Raw genomic sequence first — 24,206 nt, forward strand, 5'->3', positions numbered from 1 at the left:
ACCCTCAGTTTTTGATATAAGGAAATCTGGATTTGACTCCTGACCTTGCCCCCAACAGGTGATCCCCCCATCACTTCAGAAAGGAGTGACAATAATGGCTCTTTTAGGAGCTTATTATCAGAAGGGTCCAAGTGAAAAGACCTGGTAAAAATTTAAAGATGAAATTGAAGACTCTGTGCTGCTGAAAGTGTTTTATTTTGTCAATTTTTTTTTTGTGAACAACTTGGTATAGTGTGTTCTGAACTCTTTCTACACTAAGAATATTGTTTGGGCCATTCACAGTAATCAGAGGTACTTGGCAGAGGGCATGCTCTTTCTGTTTGATGGGTTTTGCTCTTTCTGTTGTGCTTGGCCCGTGGACAGTCCATGAGATGTTTTCTCTGGCGTGGCTAGGAGGGGCTGGGCCTCACACTTGTGTGTAAGGAGAACATCATTCTCAATTTGTGTGACAGGGCAGTATTTTTGGGGCCAGTCTGTCAGTCAGATGGCTGAAGATGCCTGAAAGTTTAATTTGCAGTGAACATTCATCTTCTGCACTGCACTTTCTGGACAGAAGACAAAATGACACCGTGACTGTGGACTCACTCACTTATCGTGACTGTGGTCCCATCTAACACTTCTGAATCAAAATAAGTCTTACACGTTGAACCAGAAATGATGTTTTTCTTAGTGTTAGAAATCTGGAACTTTGGAAAACAATCACTATCTTTGTTATGTCTGCAGAAATTGAGGGCATCAACAGTGTTTCTTATGTTATTTCTGGTTCCTCTTCTGTTCAGAGACCCAAAAGCAGTTTCTTTGTCAATATGCATAGGGAAGTATTTACTGCTGGCAACCACGGGATAGTTTTTTTTTTTTTTTTTTTTTTTGGTTTTGGTTTTGGTTTTTTTCCTGTACCAGGAATTGAACTCACAGCCTTGCGCTTGCCAGGCAGGTGCTGTGCCACTGAGCTAAATCCCCAGCCTGCCATGGGGTAATTTTTGTTTGAAGACTTACAATATTTTGTGGTGGTTTCTAAGAGGAGGATGAAAGTATAGTTCTTTTTAAAAGAAAGTGGCACTGGAGGGAAAAGTGCTAAGAACATTCACTCGGGGAAGAAGGAAACAACCCCATCTGGGGGGTTGGCCTGATATGTGATACCTGCAGTTCTCAGTAATTTATGGTAAAAGGTGTTTTATGTAATTCTGCTGTGGACCACATTGAACCCTCTCTACTCCCAAAATTCATATGCTGGAGCCCTGACCCCAAACATGGTGGTGTTTAGAGTGGCTCTTTAGGGGGCAGCTGAGTTCAGTGAGATCCTGGGTGGGCACGCATGGTGGAAGTAGTGTCTTTGTAAGAGGAGACACCAGTGAGCATGCTCCCCTCCCACTGTGTGTGGGGACCTGGAAGGGGCCTTGTTAGGAATTGCTGGCTCCCTGAGCTCCACTTCCAGCCTTCTGAACTGTGACAAAGTACAATTTTGCTGTTTAAAACACTCAGTCCATTTTACTTTGTGAAGGCAACTCCACTAAGACAATATGCAATATATGCATTTCATGTTCATCCTAAGCTGCTTCTGAGACCAGAAACATGAGGGGAATTTCATGTGTGTGTGTGTGTGTGTGTGTGTGTATGTGTGTGTTTGATAGCTGACACCTAGCATAGCCTTGGCCAGGCTGACCTTCGATAACATAGACGTGTGCATATGTACTGTGAAACTGGGTGCTCCTTGTCCCCTCCACCATCCTTCCACCCACCAGAACTGTGGTTTGAAAAGGAAGTTTCACTAGGTGGAATCTAATATTCCATTCATTCAAAATATGTGATTATTTAAATACAGATAAAAGCAACTAGGAAAAAAAAAAACATGATGTGAAAAACATACCACACTCCGGAAACATTCAGTTCAGGTGACTGTTTGAATGTATCCACCAGAAACCCTGTAGCAATGTCATGCGTAATGCCGCAGCTTTCAAACAGCTCTTTATGGAATGTTAACATTATTTTATAAAAAGAAGAAACCCACAGTCAACTTTAAATACTACTTATTTGCAGAACCATCTATTTTACCCATAGTTACAGCACTATGGGAAAAGGCTTTGGAGAATGAGCCAAAAATAAAAGATGCCAAGTATAAAATATTGGATTAGTAGAAAAATGGTTTCACCTCTTATTAAGGCAGTAAAATACGGGCCCAGGCAAATGACTAAAGTAAGAACACTAAATATTCTCCATGATTTTTGAAGCATTTTTCATGGACTATCCTAGTTAATCTTCACACAAAACCCATGCAATGGTACAGCACGTGCCCCATTGGCAAACCCACTTTACAGGAGAGGAAATGGAAATTAAGACAATCTGATAACATGTTTGCTGGGAGTAATCAGGTTTATACAGAGTGGAACCTGGATCCAAACACATCCTGTCTCCAAACCCACAGTCCTGCAGGAAAAGTACATGGTCCTATAGGGAAGAGCAGGGAATTTTCAGATGTGCCGACAGTGCAAGGAGAAGTCCCTCCTTCTCACCAGTGATTGGGGGCCCACTGATTCTGATATCAACATCTACAGATGAAATGACTTAGAGTGCGTTTCACTGCTGAAAGTCTCTTTCTGGCCATCCCTCTTTGCTGCATGTATCTTCCCATAAACCCTCTGCAAAGGACCCTCAGGTGAATTTGCAATTGGTTTTAACCCAAGAAGGCTGGTGCAGCTCACACCAAACTGTGAGGAAGCTACTGCCTTTAATCCGGCTGGCCCTGGGCGGTGGCAAGATCCCCACAGCTGCCCCTGCATCTGCTGCTCTGCATGCACGGGGCTCAGGGGCTGCCTGAGGAGACTTCACAGAAAGGTGAGAAAAAATAAACCCAAAGGAGGCCAGACTCTTCACATGAAAAGAGTAGAAGTGCCATTTGAAATTAAATCCAAAATGAGTTTAAGGTGATTGCCTTCACAACTGTCAACAAGCAGGACAATGTAGTGAGCCTAGCCAGCACTCCTTCGGAGGAGTGGGTCTAAGGCAGTGGGAGGGAAATGGGGTTCACACCTGTTGATGTGATGGGGCCCCATCGTGTGCAGTTTACAGCTAAGAAAAGCATGGGGTTCAGGATAATGCGATTTGAGAGGCTATGTGATCACAATCACTGGTATGAAATGCTGGATAAAATTGAACCAATAGCCTTGATTCTGCTGAGTTACTTGAACTCCCCAAATCCTGGAATGTCTGTGATGTGCTGAGACCTGGCCACAGGGATGATGAGCCGTTCCTGAGCAGCCTTGTCTCATAGGAGTGGCAGCCCCTCACCTCCAAAGACTGGCATGATGTGAGTGATGCTGCCAGTAGAGAAGCTGAGATTTTGTTGGGCACAAAAACACCCCAAAAGCAGCAATCCACTGTGAGAGCTGCCTCCATGGAAGATTCACAGTGGAGGAGTGGCTGATTATATTGGCAGCACAATTTCAATAGCTCTCTAATCCTCAACTTTACCTCATCAATATTTCTGCAGTACCAGGACATGTTCACAGGGCTCCTGCCTGGTGCAGGTGGACAGTCATCCTTCGCTGTTGGAGAACCACTCTGAGGATGTCAGATGGGATCATGGGTAATTCTGCTGCAAATGCAAGCTCTTTTCCACCAGGCTGCTGAGCAGATGCAAGCACAACAGCAGCCTGGAGTCCTGGTCTTCACACCCCTGTCGTCCCCCTACCCTGGCAGGTTCCTGGTGAATCACTGTGAGCACAGATGTGCCGTGCTCCAGAGTTGGAGGTTTCCTAAGTATACTGGGATAAACCCTTCACCACCACTACCAAAGGCAAAAGTCCCATTAATCCCATAACAGCTTCCTTCTCCCACATTTAAGGGCCGTGTTTGTGAACAAAGTGGCATGGACTGAGCTTTTGAAGGACAGCCCAGTATTTAAGGTTTATAGCACACATCAATAGAGTGAACTCATGCTCTCAAGTCTAACCTGATGTTGTTCTAAAACCAAGGCAGCTAAAGGAAAAGATTTAGTGGTCTGGAGCAAGTGCTTCTGGGATTTTGTTGGAAATGCAAATTCCCAGGCCTACCACCTCCTAATCTGAAACTCTGGGGTTGCAGCCAGCAAATAGTGTGTGTGTTTGTTTGTTTGTTTATTGTGGCACTGGAGATTAAATCAGAGGTGTTGTAACACTAAACTACATCCACATCCCTTTTAATTTATTATTTGGAGAGAGGGTTTCACTAAGTTGCCCAGGCTGGGCTCAAGCTTGTGATCTTACCTTAGCTTTCCGAAGAGCACCAAGCAGATCAGCTGAGTAGGTCTTGAGCAGTGTGGCACTGTGCCCAGCTTATTGAATGGATTTAAACAGGCCCCTGTCCCTGGGGGATTCTCATGCAGGCCCAAGTTTGAGAACCAGGGTTCTGTACACAAAACTCAGCTCAGGCAATTAAATGTCCAGATTTAATTAACTGTCACCTTCTAGATCTGTTAATAACTGACTGCCTGATGTTGACTCATCACCAGGAGGCTTTCTTCTGAGACAGTCTCTTTCACTTTGCACACTAGCCTAGGGTGACCCTTCCCAGACCCTTCCTCCCCTGCAGACAATAGTAGGGTTTACTGTGTGGAGCCTGCTTAGAAATTAGGAACGGAGCTCATGTCATATTTCTCCACCCCTGTGAAACTAGTGATGAGTTGTGAGTTGAGATCATTATCTACCCCATATATACTGAGGCTGCAACTACTATCAAGAGTCTCCTGCCCCTTTCTGGTCTGTAAGTAAGAACATGCTAATTTTGAGATTGAAAATCATAATGATGATATATTTTGAGCATTGAATACAGGGTCTCATGGATGCCAGGCAAGGGCTGTACCACTGAGCAACAACCCCAGCATGTCTTCCACCCTTCAATGGATCTACAGGGTTGAATCCTTTCCTTTAGCTGCCTTGGTTTTAGAGCAACATCAGGTTAGACTTGAGAGCATGAGTTCACTCTATTGATGTGTGCTATAAACCTTAAATACTGGGCTGTCCTTCAAAAGCTCAGTCCATGCCACTTTGTTCACAAACACGGCCCTTAAATGTGGGAGGAGGAAGCTGTAATTTCTACACTACTACAGGGATATTTGCTGATGTTTTCAGTAAGGATGGAAGAAAAAGCCAATTACTGTGATAGTGGGCCTATGATAGCAGGGTTAAGAAATGGTCCATGTTTTAAAAGCATCAGACATGTATCAGAAACACATGAGGAAGGTTTTTGGGGAAATCATCATCTGGGCATTTTTTACTCTTTTTATTTTTCACTTCTTCAGAATTTTCCTTTTTACTTATCTTTCCACAGTTTGGGGGGCTTTTTAGTTTAACAGTGAGCTTGGTTATATTTCACTCTCGTTTGTAGCAGATAGTTACTGTGGAGATCTTCATTTTCTTCAGCATAAGTGGAAACAATATTTGTTAGTGATCTATACAGAGTCAAAATATTTTTGCTCTCCCAAGGTGAAAAGGCAAAACAATCACAATCACATTAAATGTAAACTAATTTGACTTAACCCAGTTTTCAATGAATCTGAAGTTGTAAAAATATTAGTTCAACTTTTGTAGCTGTAAGTTATTTTTCTTGATAGCTGGTTCATCCTGATTGTGACCAGTTATTCTGAAAATTTACCTAGATATTCTGAGAAGCAATAAATAAGTGTGTGTAAGTACTGTTTGTTGTGCGCACTGTCCATTGCTAGTATCCATTTATAAGAAGAATTTCAAGAATCAAAAATGATTTTCATCTAAAAATGGTGCAAAATAAGAATACAATTTGGGCATTTTCAGAGAATCTAGACAAATATAATTACTGTATGTACTTGAATAGGGAGAAGCTTTATCAATTACCAAGTAAATATGTAAGACTATATTTTAGTTTCAGAAATCCTGAAATTCATTGTAATGTCCCTAAGTAAGTATATTATTTTTGTGAAATGCAATGTGGCATGTCCTACTCAAGAGACCTGGGTGCTTATCTGCCATTAGAATTGAGACTGATTTCTTTTTAACAGATTCAGACATCTTCTCTGGAGCCAGTACCCTGTCCATCTCAAACACAAGAAGAATTTCAGCAGCTACTTCCCAGGGTAAGTGACATACCATCTTCAGGGTGGCCTTAAGATTATTTATCAACTTAATAATTAAACCAAGACCAAGTATGGTAAAATGATCTTCTTCCACAATACACTAACTTTAGAATCTCTATGTGACAATAAGTTTGTATATGAAAATGTGTTCTCCACGAAGGTGAAATTTGGTGTGTAGTTTTGCTATTATTCCTTTTAGAGGGGGATATTATTCTTTGTGTGAGGGTACATGTCTCTGAAAACTAAGTACTTATTTCTAACTTTAACCAAATATTATCTACCAACCCCCTTATCCATTTATCTGTGCGTCCACCCACCCACCCACCCACACAACCATTCACCCATTCTTCTCTCTATCCATCTATTCCTCCATTTGTCTATTTGTTCATCTATCCATCCATGTATCTATAGTTAGAAAGCACTTATTTAAGTAGGCTCCAAATTAGAATCTTTGAAAGGCAGAAAAATGAACCAAGTTCTCATATGACTAACGTGGTAATTTTTTTTAGCATATATTGTTCTGGAACTTGATTTGGATTTTGGAAGGAGTATATAATAATTTTTAATTTTGACAATGTATATGCAGTTTTCAACAAAACACCCCAGTATGGGAAAATAACTAAAGAAATCAGAAATAAGTGAATGTGAACATTTCAATGCAAATATATCCTGTCTCCTTATTTTCTCCTTGATTGACTATTAGCAATTGGGTGTTTCTGTTTTTCTATCATTTTACTAAAGGACTTTACTAGGATGAGTGCTTCCTCTACACACCTCAGTAAATGTGGGAGAAGTAGTTAGAAATACAGTTTTACAAAGATGTTTCTGAGAGCTGAAAAATGCTATGAGAACTCCCTCTAGAGCATCTGTAATTGGATTTTTAATGACACATGTGTAGTCCTAAGATTCCTAGGGTGTGGGTAAATTCCTGGTATCCAGAGCTAAGAATGTGAATGACAGGTGTTCCTTCTTTGGCTTTGGCTTGGATTGCAGCAGGCAGACCGTTGACTGTACCTGGCTTCCTGTCTTTCACATTATATAAAAAGGTAGAAAGAGTATGATTGGCTTTTATAAGCCAGAGGTGGCACATTCATAGAAGAATTAAAATGTATTATATACATGTACCAACTCCTCACAAGCAATGTAATCTCTATGTACTTCAAATCTGTACCAATAAAATTAAAATTTTAATAAAAAACACTTCACAATACCTAGCAGGACACAGTGGTGCATGTCTGTAATCCCAGCACTTGGGAGGCTGAGGCAGTAGGATCCAAACTTTGAGTCCTTCCGGGACAACTTAGTGAGATTCTGTCTCAGAACAGGGTTGAGGATGTATCTCAGGGCAGGGGCCCTGGGTTCAGTCTTAGTAAAAATAGAAAAACAAGACAATTTCCTGGGAGAAGGATACAAAATCATGGGATCCAGCATGCAGTGGTCACACTTCAAGTCAGTGTTCTCTGACCCAGGAGCTTAAAGGGGTCAATTCTTGGGTGCTCAGACCATAAATGGCCTTCAAGCACTTAAGAAATCTGCATTTTGTGGGTGTTGGCAGAATGCACGCTGGCTTCCCATCAGCCATCTGTTCTTTGTGCCGAGTGCCCTTTGAACATTTGCCTTGGCTTGTAAATGCTGCAATTTACTTCCCTCCCTGCTTCAAGGTGATGCCATTTCACCAAATGCACTTGTGGGCAGCCGGGCAATTCCTAAAAATGTTCACTTATGTTATCCAAGCTTGGCTTTTCTTGGAAAAAGGCCATGGTACAGCTTTTGGGGAGCTTAAGGGCATCCCTAGGACCTGGGCTTCGACCTGGGCTTCTCCTATTGATGACAAGGGCAGGGGCAGAGGGCAGGGACAGAGGGCACCTTCCCAAGCTCCTGTGTGATCCATCCCAAGTCCCTTTCCCTCTGCTTTGCCTCCAGTTCTCACGTCTCTGCAAACCCCTGTCAGGTCCCTGTGGTTGGTGCAAACCTCTCCAGAGGCCTCATGTCCTGTTTCCTCCTTGTGTCCTAGTCTTGTGCCGACCCTCACTGGCTCCAGCACTCTGAGCTGTGCCCAACAAAAGTCATGGTTTCAAGGTTGTCTTAGGAAAAAACTCCCCACCCTGAGACCAGTGAGGGGGAGGCAGCAGGATAGCTATGACTCTTGGGGCTCCCTAATGATGAGGGAGGGCTGCAGAAGATGCCATCACACCGGTGACTCCTAAAATCAGTCAGGCTGTTTAGAGACACAGGAAAAACTGGCACTCGAGACCCCTCATTCCCTCACCTCTGCTTCCCCTCCCAGCACTGTTCCCTGCTGCCCCTGTCCCCAGGCTCTTGCCTCACTGCTCCGCAGACTTTCCTGTGTGGCTCACCTTGAAGACCACAGCCTTGAAGACCTGGCTCAGGTGTGAACTCCTTGGTCTTCCTGGGCCCAAGGCAGCCTATGCACACACCTGCCACTGTGTCTGCCTCTGACTCCTTGTATCGGGCATCCATATTCCTGACTCCTGGCCCCTCTAAGCCGTGTCTTGTCTGGTTTGTCAACGTTGTTTTATATTCAACTGTACCTGGACAGTGACCTCCCTCTTTCTGCCCTTTTCACCCTCAGACAGTAATATTTGCCTCAGGATTCAAAACTCTTCAGAGGCTGGGTGTGGTGGCACATGACTGTAATCCTAGCACCCCAGGAGGCTGAGGAAGTAGACTGCAAGTTTGAGCCTAGGCTGGACAACGTAGCTACTTAGGGAGACCCTGTTTCAAAATAGAAAATAAAAAAGATTGAAGGATGTAGCTGGATGCAAGGCCCTAGGTTGAATCCCCTATACCATAAAAAGAAGCAAGCAAGCAAACACCCTAACTCTTCAGGGGCAGATTCTTCACATGGGGCCTCAGCCTGAGAAGTGTCTCATTGACTGTCATGTGACAAATGGAATCACTGAGGCCTGTGCCATGGCTCCATCCTGCCCTCGCTAGTCAACTCTGGGGAAGGGAAGACCCCAGCCTGCCCAGCCTGCTTCTTTTGCCATCCAACACCTGCTTACTGAGCATAGGTGAGACAAGACTGAGAGTGTGGTCTCTTTGGGACTGGAAAGAGCCCACAGGTTTCTGGCAGTGGTCAGATACTGGTGCTGAGTCCTAAGGAATCACTCAGTACAGTGTCTGATTCAGGGATGTTTGTGACAACGATGTGCAATGATAATTGATGAACATTATTTTCCTTCATTTTATTTTAGGTCCATTTTGGAAATCTCTCCTTTTGCTCTAAGGGATACTTTGGTGATGGGGCATGGTGGGGGTGAGATTGATTATCTTCCACAATGCACACTTTTTCAAAGGCAGTACAAGACCCATGGAACTTAAGGCTGTAAAACTGAGGGAAGAAAGGAAATATAATGAAAGAAAGTTAGTGTTTTTAGGTTACGTAAACTGAATATGAGGAGAGCTTACTTATCTTACTTTTCATATAATCAGTGGCTCTCGCACAGATCTGTGAATGCCTGTAGGCCAGAACTTTCTGTCTTTAAGTATCTAGTATAGTTTCAGGTACAGCGAGTAGAAATTAAATAAATATGTAAGGTACAGGGAATGAATGAATGCATGAATGAATGAAGTCTTAATCTACCATGCTAGGCTGTGAGAAGGGCCTGTGGTAATATGTGCTGCGTATCTTACAGATATAAAGTTGTTACTATAGTCAGGGACATAGTAGGGCTTAGGAACTGACCTCGGGGAGGTCCGCAGCTGGGCAGGCACCATCTCTCCCATTGTGAAGGTCAAAATATTGTTCTACTTCATCAAGATGTAAACAGAAAGGTAGGAAAACATACTTTTAAAGCTTATTTACTACATATGTATGAGACATAACTATGTGTCGGAGCAGTTTACTTTGTTAACTTTACCAGGGAACACTTTGAATTGTGACATACAGTACTGCAAGTTGTTTTGAGTCTGTCAGATATGGGTTTCATTTTGTCTCTTGAGTTTTTTGTAGCATACTCAGATAAATACCTGGAATTCCCACAGTCAGTGTCCTGATCTTTAACATGAGATTATGAATTCTTGTCCCAAAAGCGATTTAGGAGTTCAGTTAAGCATATAAGTTATAGAAAGTTCCTCTCACAAACTTATCACTCATTAAATGATTGTTTTCTTTGTTATTTCCCCAGCTTAATTCAGTTTAAAAATTAATAGGCATGCTAAGCTTAAACTTTCTGATGGGATAGGAAATAGAGGATTGACAATACTGGTGTGTCTCTGTATCCTGCCTAGGTTTTGGTCATCACTGAGAACCAGTCCAGGCTTTGGATGCCACAGCCCCCCCTGTATTTGTCTTATAATTTCAAAAATGGTCCCACATCACATAGATCAACACATGATTCTGAAAGCAGTGTGGGCAACTCTGGTGGATGTTTGATAGACAATGCTGTTACTGAGAGAGAGGTCGCATTACAGCTTTGTAGCATCGGCCACCTTCCTTCCTGGTGCGCCTGCCTTGGGGATAGCTCAGCGCTTCTCGTGTGAGGTTGGAGAGCTTGGTCCTGGCCCTACCACAGACACAGAAGGCATCACGCCTATTGAAGTGGTTTATTTTTAATTAAGGATAGTTGCATTCATGCTCCTGAATATTTTCCTTCAAATTTCTCAAAATATTGAAGGCATTCTGCCTTTGTCCTCACATTCACGCGGATCATTTTTTACACTCACTTGGGTCTGTTTGGAAACACGGCCCCCAAAACTTGATGACTCTGCAAGACCCCCTCCTGCCACTCTAAAGATTTGTCTTCGTAAGCTGTATGCAAAGGGATTGGAAACACATTTCAGGGAGACTCATATTTGCTGGCAGAGCTACTTGTAGTTATGAAGATCTAGAAACATCTTTCTATTGTCCTCCCTTTACAGCTTTAGCTGGGAATTTTAGAAGCAGCTATCTAATGGGGGCAGACAAAATGCACTTACTCAGACCCCAGGCCCTGGGGACACTGCTATTCAGAGTCAGCGCTGGCCCCATTGAGTCCATGGCTGCGGAATGTGACTGCAGCTCTGAGTGGTACAAACGGCACTAACAGCCTCAAAGGTGTGAGCCAAATGGGCCGCTGGTCTAGGAATTAGCCAGACCCTCAGTTGGAGCAAGGACCTCACTGTGTTTTGCCCAGTTCCAAGAAAACGTTTTGTTATATTTATATTGAGCAAATATATAATCAAAAAATGAGGAAAATTTAAAAGTTCAAGTTCCTTTTGGTATTGATTTTTCTTTTCTTTTAGATGTTCTACCTGTGCAGAAATAAATACAGGCTGATTATTTTTGCCTAGCTTTCTCAAATGTAACATTTCTATTCACCTTAAATATATCTAAAAGTAATATACAATGCCTACAGGAAAATTCAAAAAATCCAAATTTCAGCATCTGAAGCGTGGACTACCACCCTAAATGATGGAAAGGATGGCACGTAGCTTTATCAGCAGAAATTCAAATGGCTTCATTGTTGATTTCTTATAGAAAATGGTGTAATATGAAAATTGGCTTAATCCAAATGCTTTATTGAGGAGATCAGGTATAATTGTATGAGCTATGACTACACTTTCAGTATTTAAATAAAGATATCTTCAGTTATACCTGCATTGTGGTCTCATCTCCAGGTGAAACAACCATCATTTTCAAGTACAAGCAGAAAGCATGGTACTTAAGAATTCAGATGACCTAGGATATACTTATTCTGGCCATGTGAAATACCTGGGGAAGAAGAGTTGGTTTGGTACAGTCTTAGGAAAGATCTTGCAGAAATTAACATCTGAATACTGTTGAAGTGTCCAGTGGACTGATTTCATTAAAGAAAATGCTAAATTAGGAATATAGACATAACTGTAAAATTAATTTACATTAAATAGAGAAACCCCAAATATCTGATCCTTGGGAACTCAGAGTAAGAAGGAAGGGATTTGCTGGAAACAGGCGGAAAGGCTGTCTTTGAACTCTGGCCGAGGCTGTAGAGCCATCGCTTCAGACATTGTGGGCCATGCTCAGCTTCTGATACCCCGAGTCCCTTTGTACTTTTTAAACACAGCTTTTAAAAATGAAAAACCATTGATCTCTCCCTGAGTTGGAATTTGCAGACCTCCAATCTAGGATGTTACCTTGATGGCTTTGTCTTCTGGGTTTTAATGATAGAAAAACACATTGAAATCTATCTTTTGGAATCTAAAATATCAAAGCAGCCTTCCTTATTAGCTTGTATACGTCCATTTAAACTACATGTTGTATTGTGTTTAGTCCTTGTATGCCAAGGTCCTAGTCCCATGCCTGACAAAGCCTCAATTCCCAGGAAACGTTTGCCTACTAAAGGCATTTCTTATTGTCACTTGATTCTAGTATTGAAAGGGTGACTTCAGCTGTGAGTGATGGATTTTTACCATCATAGAAATGTTTCTGTGGGTGACACTAATCCCATTTTTCTGTAGCATTTAAAGTATCCACTTAAAGTATTCTGTAGCATTTAAAGAAATCCAGCAGATAAAATTGATCAAAAGTATCGCCTTGATAAGTAGTATTATGTTGCAAGCAAACACAATATAAAAGAGTGAACATAATTAAAGGGTGTACCATGAAGGCTTGGTTGCTAATTTTTGTGTTAAAGTCCGTTTTGTATTTATTTGTTGGGTACCCCCAATGTAAAATAACTCCCTTGAGGGCAAAACTAGGACTTTGTATTTTCCCCCTGTGCTACTCACTCCTAACTCCTTCCCCAAGGGTTGAAGTGCCCACTGCTCACCGTGGGGCTTCATAAACGTTGCCGAGCTGGTTCACTGGCCTACCAGTCTGAGCTGGTCTCTCTCCTCCCTCTTTTCCCTTTGGCAGAAATGTCCTATTCATTTTTCCATCTCTTTAAAGAAACCTACGTATTTCTCAAACTGTCCAATAAAGTCAATATAAACCATTCAAAACTAACTCAAAATCAATAAATTGATTTTTGGTTTTTCCCTTCTGTGTCAAAATATTGGCACAAAAGCAGAGAGCATAATGAACTAGTAATTTGCAAAGATTCATTACAATTAGCTCATAGATATTCTGTAATTATTAACTTCTTGAGAAAAAAAATGCTTTACGTAAGTACCAGCAGAAGTCTGGCATCTTCAAAACCATATCTGATTTTTTTTTATTGATCTCGCTCATCCTTGTGGATTTTAGAAGCTCTCTGTGACAGAACTTGACGCTGGAGGGATGCTTTCTGAACTTGGGTTGTGAGCTGAGTTCATCTGGCTTCTCCGGGGCTCCCAGCTTTTAGTAGTCTGAGGTTTGCAGGGCAGGCATTATACAGAGCTTTCTACTGGGAGGAGCTGAGACCTGTGGATCTGTTGGGGGCAAAAGGACTGGGTGTCAGCTGTAGCCCACTGCTCTCCTTCCATTTGTAAATAGCTGAGGAGACACTGGCTGTGAGCACAGGCACCTCACCACCTCCCTGCAGCCCGTTCCCTGAAGCTGCTCAGCATGGGGTGTCAGAGATCATTAAGGGGCATCCTGCTTCTCTCCCTCCACACCTGTGACTGGTTCCCTGCGGTAATTTTATGGGCCGTGAGGAGGCAGGTTTGACGCCGGGACAGTCTCTGCCAACAGCTGCAGACGAGTCAGCTCTCCAGACAGTAAAATGTAAAGAGGGGGGAGGGGGCAACCTTTGAAGTTTGCAAAAAGCATGACTTTGACCACTTCCTTTTTCCTTTTTAAATGGTTGTCTCAGGTATTATATTGAGAACAACTACCGGCTAACTTTACAAGGAAAGATGCACTTCCTCCCGGTGTTCCGCGTCTGCGCTGCTCTCAGCATTTTCATACTGTTTCTGAGTGGCCCCCCTGTGCCTGGGTAACACTGGGACAAGCACATGAGAAATGGGCTGTTGGCCTGGAGGCACTTGTCCGAGGGCCACACTGTGTGCGCGCAGACGCGAACACCCCGTCCTCCAGAGTCAAGGGTAAGGCCGGACTGCAAAGCCATCTCCAGGTTTCCTTCCTGCGCCTGTCCCCAATCTCTTCTCTGCATTTGGCCTCTTGCTTTGGGCTTTAAAGGGTGACAGGAGTAATGTGAAGATGGGCATTGTGTTCTCCTTTTGCGTTCTTATCTGAAATTTAGTCTCTTTTGAATGCTTTTCTTTACACTTTGCTTTCAGTATTTCTCTTTTGTTGTCAAAAAATGGATTCTAGAAGGTCAGTTATGCTGTGACATTTCCCCCCTAGTACTGGGGATTGAACCCAGGGCCTTCACATTGAGCTATATCCCCAGCCCTTTTTATTTTAATTTTGAGGCAGGGTCTTACTAAGTCACTAAGTTGCCAAGGCTGGCCTCAAACTTTTGATCCTCCTGCTTCAGCCTCCCAGAATGGTATTAATACAGGTGTGCATTACCACACCCTGCACCATTCCTGTACAATGGAACATTTCAGCCTTGGGCCAACTGCATTTGATGTGGCAGGACAGGAGAGCCAATTCCCTACAGAGGAGGCCCTAGTCTCAGGAGTAATCTGAGTAGGCCATGAAAGCACTGCTCTCTGTAGAATTGGTAACACAGTGCCACAGCTTCAGATCAGACCAAATTAAGCTTTTGACATCAGACTTTTCTTCCCTGCTGAGAGGGTGTGGGAGTTCAGGCTCTCCTGAGCACCCTCAAAGGAACAGGAGCTAGAATCCCTGACTGGATCCTGCTGCCTGATCTCCACCTGTTGGGTCTCTTCAGATTGACTAAGGACACCATTGTCAAGGGGGGGCCAAGAACATGGTCACCATATTGGGGTTATTTGTTAGGAAGGAAAATGGGCTTAAAAGAAAAAGTATTTAAATAATTCATTGGTGAATTTGAATTGACAGTTAATATAAGATTTGGTTGGGCCTGTAATCCCAGCACTGTGGGAGGCTGAAGCAGAAGGATCAAAAGTGTGAACACATATCTCTCTTTGTAGCACTACTTAGTCTTCATCACTGATGCTTCCAGAACAGTGCTAACGCAGCCCCGCCCCCACTACGCACATTACCCACACCCTGAGCTCACTGACTACTTTGTGGTCTGTCCTCTCATTCCCGTCCACCCAGGTACCTATTGGGCAAGGCCTACTTCCCACAGGAGTCCTCTCTTCTCACTTGACCAGAACCCAGGCCTTTCTGGGTCAAGATCTCTTCCCGATCCTGGGCATTTGCTTCCAGGCATGAGTGATCCTCCACCATTCATCCCTTCTTTTTATTCTCACCTGGTCAAAGTATCGTCTCCAATAGCCACTCAAAGTCTCGTGTCCCTGACACACTGGTTCTCCCTTTCTTAATCTCATCCTTCTCCTACCTCCTGCCCATTCCTTTCCTCTCCTCTTGTCCTCCAGTGAGTCGAAGATCTCTAGGGCACAGGAAACTTACATGCCCAATGTGTCCCCTCAGAACAATGGAGAGTGGAATAACCATAACCCATTATGGATTTCATGTGCGGATATTTCAGGGTCATCTTTGCGTCCCTTGGCTCTGGGAGGGCCAGTCATCCCATTGCTCTGAAGGAAGCTATGCTGTAATTCAGCAGAGCAAGCGAGCATTCTCTGGGACCCAGGATGGGGTGTTCAGCTGCTTGGGACATATTGCTGTCATGCAGGATGACACTTGTCCACTTAACTTGATAAAAGGATGACAGGATGTTCCCTCCTATTTCTAGTTTGCTGAGAGTTTTTATCATGAGCAGGTTTTGTATTTTGCTAGAACTTTTCTGCACAAATTGCATCTACTGGTAAAGAGTTCTGGTAGAGTCTTTTTTAGTCTGTCGATGTGAAGGATTATATGGGGTGATTTTGTAATGCTGAACTAGCCTTTGAAAAATCCCATTTGTTCCTAGTTTATAACTGTTTTTATACATTGTTGGCTTTGGTTTGCTAATATTTTGTGGAAGGATGTTCATTTTTTTGCCTTATGATTTTGTCATTTGCTCAGGCACTATTTGTGGAAAAGGCTGTCCCTTCACCATTGAATTGCTTTGACCCCTTTGTAAACAATCATTTGGGCACATTCGGCTGGTCATTCTCAGGTTTCTTTAGTCTATTCCATTGGTTTATGTGACTCCCCCTACTAATGGCATAGTCTTGATTACTGTAGCTATATAGTAAGCCCTCACATCAAGAAGAGTGATTCTTCCTACTTTTAGTCTTCCTTGTTTTTCTTTTTGGTATGCCATACAAGTTTTAGAATAAGTTTGCCTGTTTACAGAAATTTGGGTGGAGTTTTAATGGAATGTGTTATACCTATGAAGGAATTTGTGGAGAAATGCCATCTTTGCTACATTGACTTCCAATCCAGGGGCGTAGTTCAACCATCTTCGGTTTTTTCACCAATATTTTGTATATGCTTTGTTAGATTTATACGTAAGATTTCATTTTCTTTGGGGCAACTATAAATGGTATTGCATTTATATTTTTTGCTTCCACTTGCTCATTTTTAGAATATAGAAATGCAGGTGATTAATGTGTGTTTTTCTCATATACTGCAGTCTTACTGATCTCATTTATTAATTCTAGAAAGTTTTTTGTTTTGCTTTTGCTTTATAGTTTGCTTGAGATTTTCTGTATAGATAACCATCATATCTGCAGTGGACATAGTTTTATTTCTTTCCAATCTTTATGATTCTCCTCATCTCTCCCCTCTCTTCCTCTCCTCTCTTCTTTCTTTTTCTCTTCCTTTTTGTCTCTCTTCCCTTCTCCTTCCTTCTTTCTGTCTTCCCTTTCTTTCCTCGTTTCCTTCCTTCCTTCTTTTTTAATTGCTGCCTTCTTATAGTAGGATATTTAGTAGTATATTAGTTAGTTTTACCTTCATTGGAACAAAATACTCAAAACCCATAAGTTAAAGGAGGAGAGGTTTATTTTGACTTGTGGTTAGGAGGGCTCAGTCCATGGGTGGTTGACTTCAAAGTAGAATCAGCATGGTGAAAGGGCCTGGTAGAGAAAACTGCTCAACCCATGGTATCCAGGAAGCAGAGAAAGAAGAGAGGAGCTGGGGACAAGAATATACCATTCCAGATCAACCCCCCAACACAACTCCTCCAATCAGCTCCCACCTCCTAACAGCTTATTCAGCTATGCACTATCAGTGGACTAATCCCCTGAGTATAGTGCCTCCAGATTCAATCACCTTTCAAAAACTCCCCCTCTGAACATATGAGACTTTTTGAGGACATTTTAGATGTGAACTATAACAAATAGTATATTGAGTAAGAGAGGTGAGAGCAGACATGCGTTTCTTGTTTCCAGGTGTGGGTTTTATTGGGTGCACCTTAAGAGACTAAGAAAGTTCCCATCTATTTGTATTCATGAGTGGGGACAGGATTCCACCAAATGGATTTTGGTATCAGTTGATTTATTTGGCTGTTGTTATGATGGATTCACTGATTGATTTTTGAATACTGAGTCAATTTTGCATATTTGGAATTAGTTGTACTCAGTTGTGGTAAATTATTCCTTTTATTCATTGCAGACTGGATTAGACTAGATAATGTTTTGTTGAGAAGTTTTGTACCTACATTTATGAGAGAGATTAATCTGCAGTTTCTCTCTTTTGTGCCATTGTTCCCTCCTTTTCATATCAGGGTAATGCTGGCCTTAGAAAATGAGTTGGGAAGCTTTCTCTTCTCATCTGTTTTATAGATATGTTATTGTGTAGATGTGAAAGATTGTGTTAATTTGTCCTTAAATATAAGGTACATTTATCTAATGAAACTATGTGGGTAGGAGATTTCTAAATTTGGTTTCTTTAATAATTAATTATAAAACTACCAAGGAAGCCAGGAGTAACACATGCCTGTAATCCCAGAACTTGAGAGACTGAGGCAGGAGGACTGCCATGGGTTTGAGGCTAGGCAGGCTACATAGTTAAACCCGATTGCAAAACAACAACAACAGCAGCAACAACAATAAAGATCATTGAGGTTATCTTCCCCATCCTGGACAAGATTTGATAGTTTTTCATTTTTGAGAAATAGGCCATTTCTTCTAAATTGTTAAATTATGAGTATGAAAATGCAGTATTCTCTATCATTTTATTTTCCAGCTTTATTGAGTTATACTTGAAATTTAAATTTTAAAATTGTGTGTATGTGCATGTATGTTATGCAACATGATGTTTTGATATATGTATACTTTGTGAAATGATTTCCACAATTAAGCTAACATAACTCATCATCTCGCATACTTACAATGAGGATATATAAGATGAACTCTCTTAGCAAATTTCGAGCATTGAGCGCAATATTAACTACTGTCACTGTGCTAAATTCACTCTCCAGAACTTCTCATCCTGCCTAATTGAACCTTTGTACTCTTTGATCAACATCCCTCTATTTCCCCTCCTCCCAGGCCTTGACAACTCCTATTCTACTTACTTTCTGCTATTATGAATTTTAAGCTGTAATTTCATTTTTTAGACTTTACATAAAAGTGAGATTGTACAAAATTTATTCTTCTGTGTCTAGTTTATTTGATTTGCATAGTGTCCTTTGATTCATTCATGTTGTCACAAAGGATAGGATTTTCTTCTTTCTTAAAGCTGAGTAACACTCCACTGTGTGTGTATTTATGTTATTTATATTCCTCATTTTTTTCTATCCAGGAGTGCATGGTTTCCATGTCTTGTCTGTTGTGATTAATACTGTAGTGAACCCAGTGGTGGTAGGTGGGACAGTTATCTCTTTGAGATGTGGATTTCATTTCCTCCAAATGTGCGTGGGAGTGGGATTGCTGGATCATACAGTAATTTTATTTTTAACTTTTTGAGGGGGTCCATACTGCTTTCCATTTCTGTTTTACAGCTGTACATTTACATTCCAAATAGTGTGTAATGGTTCCCTTTTCTCCAGGTCTTCACTAACATGATCTCTTTTGTCTTTGGATCACAGCCATCCCAACAGGTGTGAGGTGACATCTCATTGTGCTCCACATTTGTGTTTCCCTGATGGTTGGTGATGTTCAGCGCTTCTCATATACTTGTCGAGAGTCTGTCCATGTTTTGAGAAACCCCGACTCAGTTCCTTAGCTCAATTCTAATCAGGTTATTTATATTTCTTACTTTAGCTCAGGGTGGTTGAGAAGGTCAAATGCAGCACTGCACCTTTGGGTGCACAGAAAGGCCCTTGCTTTCCTAAGGGGGGAAGCAACCCCGTCTTATGAGAAATAAGAGCCTTGAAAGAGACAATGTAGATTTCTTGGGCATTGATGGCACTGAAGATATGGATAAAAGACCTTACCCAAAGGTGGAATTAAACACCTCAAGGAATGTAAGGGGAATCAGGAGGGATTTTAATAAAACATATGATTTTAAAGAAATTTTGCTCTTGAGGCTAGCTGGGCCCCAAGATGCTGGCTGAGTCACCTTCCTCTGAAATGGGTGGTTCTGTAGGCAGAGCATGGAATCCTTGCTAACTGTGAATGCAGGGCAGGATGCCTTGGAGCCCCAGCTGGAGTCACTCTAGAACTGGCCCACTTGACTTTGTTTTGCCTTTAGGACCAGAATGACATGACCTGTTTGGAGTGGACAGGCCAGAGATTTCTGGCAAAAATTAGCAACCCGAGATTAGGTAGAACGTGAACTTGGTTTCAGAACACTAGACCAATTTGGATGGGAAAAGATAATTTCTATGAAGCAGTCAAACTGACCTTACCTGGGGCTGGGGATTTAGCTCAACGCCAAAAGCGCCTGCCTGGCATGTGCAAGGTCGTGAGTTCGGTTCCCAGTACCAGAGAAAAACAAAAAAAAAAAAAAAAAAAAAAAAAAAAAAAAAAAAAAAAAAAAAAAACCACAAAAAACTGACCTTACCCTTGTTCTTAGGAGCTGCATCTGAGTCCTGGGGTAAGGACTTCAATACAAGGAGATTCAACTTTACATGAGTGTTTTGTTAGCATGTCTGTTGCAGGTTTAATTTTGTCCACCAACAGATACATTGAAATCCTAACTTCTGGTGTCTATGAGCATCATCTTCCTTAGAAATAGGGTTTTTGCAGATGTAATGAAGTCATAAGTTAAGATGAGGGTATACTGGAGTAGGGGGAGCCTTATATCCTATGTGTCTGATGTTCTTATAACATGAGGAGACCCCCAGGGAGAAGATGGCCATGAACTAGTAAAGGCAGAGACTAGGCTGGTGGTCTATAAATCAAGGTTGGCCAAGGTTGTCCTCAAATGCCAAAGACAGACATGGAGAAGAGAATAAAATCCTCATGCTTTGGAGGAACATGACACTTCACTACCTTGACTTCAGAATTTTGGCCTGCAGAGCTGTGCGAGGATCAGTCTCTATGGTATGAGCCTTCCCTGTGTGGTACTTTGTCACTGTCACACTGGGACAGGAATCTGTTGTGCAGCATAGTGCAGATGGTGGGGGAGCCCACAGCCATGGTGACCCTGCTGTTCCAGAGGGGACCTAGGCTTCTCACAGGTGATGTCAAGCTAGAGTCAGGAGCCAAGGGGGCTCAGGACACATCCTCCAAATATGGCTCCTTGGCCTTAGAGGAAACAGCAGAAGCAAGAAGGCCCCCCCCAAATTCCTGTTGCTCCTGTAGTCTCAAGGGGGTCATAGACCCTCATTCCAAAGGTGTCTCCTCTCTACATCTAGAGAAAAGGAGCATCCTTGTCTCTGACACAGTGACACAAGGAAGAGGCCAAGTGAGAGGCCTTTTGATGTCCTCCAGTTCATCACTGTCTGGCCGCACCCTTTGTCTGGTGGACTTGCCCACTGACATCTGCCTCTTCCTAGCGTAGGGACACAGGCTCATCTGCTTACTTGGGACTTCATCTTTAAGTTTTTAGTGTCACATAAAACTTGTGTTACATCAATTTGTATTCTCATTCCTCTGTCATATAGTTCCTCAGCCTTGAGCCTAGTGATGGGTGAAAAAATCTTTTTCTCCCTGCAGAACTGAGTGATGGGGCTGGAGGGTGAGGAGGCCCCAGAGTCCGGGGTAGCATGACCTGGTTTGTGTTTATTCCCTTGTTTTATTTTGTTCTTATTTGTTTTATTTTTATTTCATTTCCTCAGAGGCTCCTTGATTCTGCTGTAAATAATTTGCTCCCATGTGGAGATGTCTGCTGGGGATGACATTTGTAGTGAACTTTGGAATTCTGCCATCGTCTCCCCATTTGGGCGAAGTTCCTCTGCTTCCAGTCTGTATCTGAAACTTTCAGACTTTCCTGTGTCAGCTTTGTTTTGCTGACTGTTCTTAGTAAAAATCCTCAAAGTCTCAGCAAAGCCATGTCTTCTCATCAGTCTTCACAAATTACTCTCATTGGTGGTTATTGTCTTAGACCTGACCTTTGTTTAATTTTATGTTCTTCTGATAATTTCCTTATTTATCACTCAAAATTGATTTCTCCTTTGTATATGCACATATTTTTGAGATAGTTTATCTCCAATTTTTTTTAAAATTCAGTTTCATTCTTGCTCATTATAGTAATGATTTGGAAGAAACCTACAGTTTGTCATGTTTAAGCACTGTTTTTTCTTTAATAGATCAGTGTAACTTTAATGTCGCTAAGTTATGTATCATGAGATTCACTTTCCATTTTCACTCCCAATTACTGCACCAGCCTAAGGAATAATAAGTATGTTCCAATATACTTAGGACTAAAAGCTCAGAAAGTTTTTCATGTTTGCATAAGACTTCTGGTGTATTCAGAGTGCTTGGCAGTGACAGGTGTCACTTGGGGTACTTGAATAAGGTGAAGGTTGCCTGGTGATGCATCTCCTGCCTCTGTCGTATTCTGCTGCCTTCATCCCCACCCAGCTTACCCTGCTGGCAGCCATTGGCTGTGCTAACTGTGTGTTTTAGGGTGTGTGTGCTGGCCCAAGCACCTGAGCACTCAGAGAAGAGAAACTTGCTGGGCAGACAATGGCCAGGACAGAGCTGTCACGGGGAATCACAGAAGTGGGTTGGGGCCAGGACACACACCAGCCTTCTTGAAAGGGTCCCATGGGGAACTTAAAGGAGTAGATGTTTAGCTTTACCAGTTATATGTGTTCAATTCCACTATGTGCAAAGCAAATGAAGGTAACCTGAACAGCACGCTGAAATATCTCTGGTTTTCCTCAGAGGTGGTTCAAGGAAAAATAAATACAGACAAGTTTAAAGGGAGGCGGAGACCTGAAATCCCCACACTTGTAAAGCCAGCAAGGAGAGTAACAGTCACATGTGAGGCAGAAGGTGCTGATTTGCTGTGTGTCTCATGCATTTGGTGTATGTGCAATCAGGAAATCCAGGTCCACACAGTAGAACTGGTCTTCTGCGTGATTTGACATTCTGTCCTGATATGCAAATGATAGTCCCTGGCCCTGTCAAACTTGAAAGCTGAAACGAGGAGGCACAGTCTGTCCACATCTTTTTTTTTTGGAACTGGGAATTGAACTCACGACCTCACACTAGCCAAGTAAGCGCTTGCGCCACTGAACTATATCCCCGGCCCAAATTTGCATATTCTTACCTTTTTTTTTTTTTTTTTTCTTTTGGTACTGGGAATCGAACTCATGATCTTAGGCTGGCCAGGCAAGCACTTATGCCACTGAGCTATATCCCTGGCCTGAATTCTCCACATCTTAAAAATCAGGAATGTGATTGTCACTGACATTTGGGATCTGAGCCACAGGGTTGCATTCATCTTAGTTTATAGTAGAATTTTGTTCCCTGCAGTCACATACCAAATGATAAGTTAAGTATTCCACTTTTTACATTGTGAGAAATAGGAGTAACATGACTTGAATGACAGTATAAATAATTTGTGGCATTGTAGGATGCTTGTAAAAACATTTGTCTCCTTTTCTTCCAAGGACCTTCTTTCCCGACTTACTGAGTGGAGGAAGAGGTGCCAACAGCGAGAGACTGCGGCAAGACTACCCCAAGGACAGGGGCGGGTGAGTGTTTAGGGCTTGACAATTCGACAGTCCTGGAGCTCTGTCTCTAGACATCTACTTGCTCTCTCTCTTTTGTTTGTTTTTGTGTGTGTTTGTGGTACTAAAGATCTAACACAGGGCCTTCACACTGAACTAAATCTCCAAACCCCCCTGTACTTGCCAGGCAGGCACTGTGCCACTGAGCTATATCCCCAGCCCCTCCAACCCTTTCTAAAATTTTAAAATTTTATGTTAAGACATGATCTTACTAAGTCACTAAGTTGCTGGGTTTGAACTTGTGAGCTTTCTGCCTCAGCCTTTCAGAGTGGTGGGATTTTAGGCATGTGCCACCGCACCCAGCTCCCAACTGGGTCTTTAAAGCATTTTAGCCCTAGAGAAAGCAAAACGGATTGGAGTTCAAAGAAAAATTCAGAAGAAGCCTTAGTGGAGAGGAAGGAGAGAAAGAGGGCCCAATGATTCTTTACCACCAAGATAGCAACAGAGGCTGGCAGAGAGTCCAGGACAAAGGGCTGAGGGTACCATCAGCCAGCCCTTGCCATGCCAGGAGTCACCTTTACCTGCCTGCAGAGTGAGTCACAAAGCCAGGCGTGTTTGAGGCTTGGTTTTATAAGGGCATAGTAAGCTCACATTAGTCTGAAACCTTACCAAATGTGAATACCTTAGGGTGCTATGAATTCTATTCTTAAAACTGGCCAAATGCAATGAACAAACTTTTTCCCAAGCCTGGCTGTTGTGGGTTATGAAAGCTAGAATTTTCTGTTTAATTTATTTACTGGGCTAGAGGCTACAGAATTCTCCCAAAGTCAAGAATGGGTAGAAAACACACAGCTGTAAATGTGTGCTCAACACAGGGCTGCACACACTCATGCAGTGCACACCTCTTGCCTATAAAGTGAGGGATTCCACCATGTGCTTTTCTTGGGGCCCATTCTGACTGTGAGCTTCTATGACCGTGTCTAGAAATCTACAGACCAAAAAAAAAAAAAAAAAAAGAAAATCACCAGCTCAAAACTACCACCCAAGCCAGATGAGCTGAACTGAAAACACGAGCACAAACACACACACACACACACACACACACACACGCACACACACAGGCCATTTGAGTACAGTGGCAAGAGAAATGCCTGGGAGCAGTCCTCTGCTATGTGACTATGCAACTCCACATGCACACACAATGCACCCAAAATCAGAGCCCATCAGACCGATTTCAACATACATGCAACACCCCAATCAGG

General features: G+C 42.4%; 1 protein-coding gene across 8 annotated transcripts in view; it reads left to right on the plus strand.

Moving 5' to 3' along the window:
* Positions 1–24,206, plus strand: part of LOC102027459 — a 95,319-nt gene that overhangs the window by 47,983 nt on the left and 23,130 nt on the right. For all 8 annotated transcript variants that reach the window (XM_005390663.2, XM_005390661.2, XM_005390660.2 and 5 more), the window contains exons 6-7: positions 6,011–6,085; positions 22,885–22,968. In XM_005390663.2, the coding sequence (XP_005390720.1) occupies positions 6,011–6,085; positions 22,885–22,968 (159 nt within the window). The remainder of the gene's footprint in view (positions 1–6,010; positions 6,086–22,884; positions 22,969–24,206) is intronic.

This window comes from Chinchilla lanigera, unplaced genomic scaffold (assembly GCF_000276665.1).
Source record: "Chinchilla lanigera isolate Chin_1 unplaced genomic scaffold, ChiLan1.0 scaffold00038, whole genome shotgun sequence".
NCBI lineage: Eukaryota > Metazoa > Chordata > Mammalia > Rodentia > Chinchillidae > Chinchilla > Chinchilla lanigera.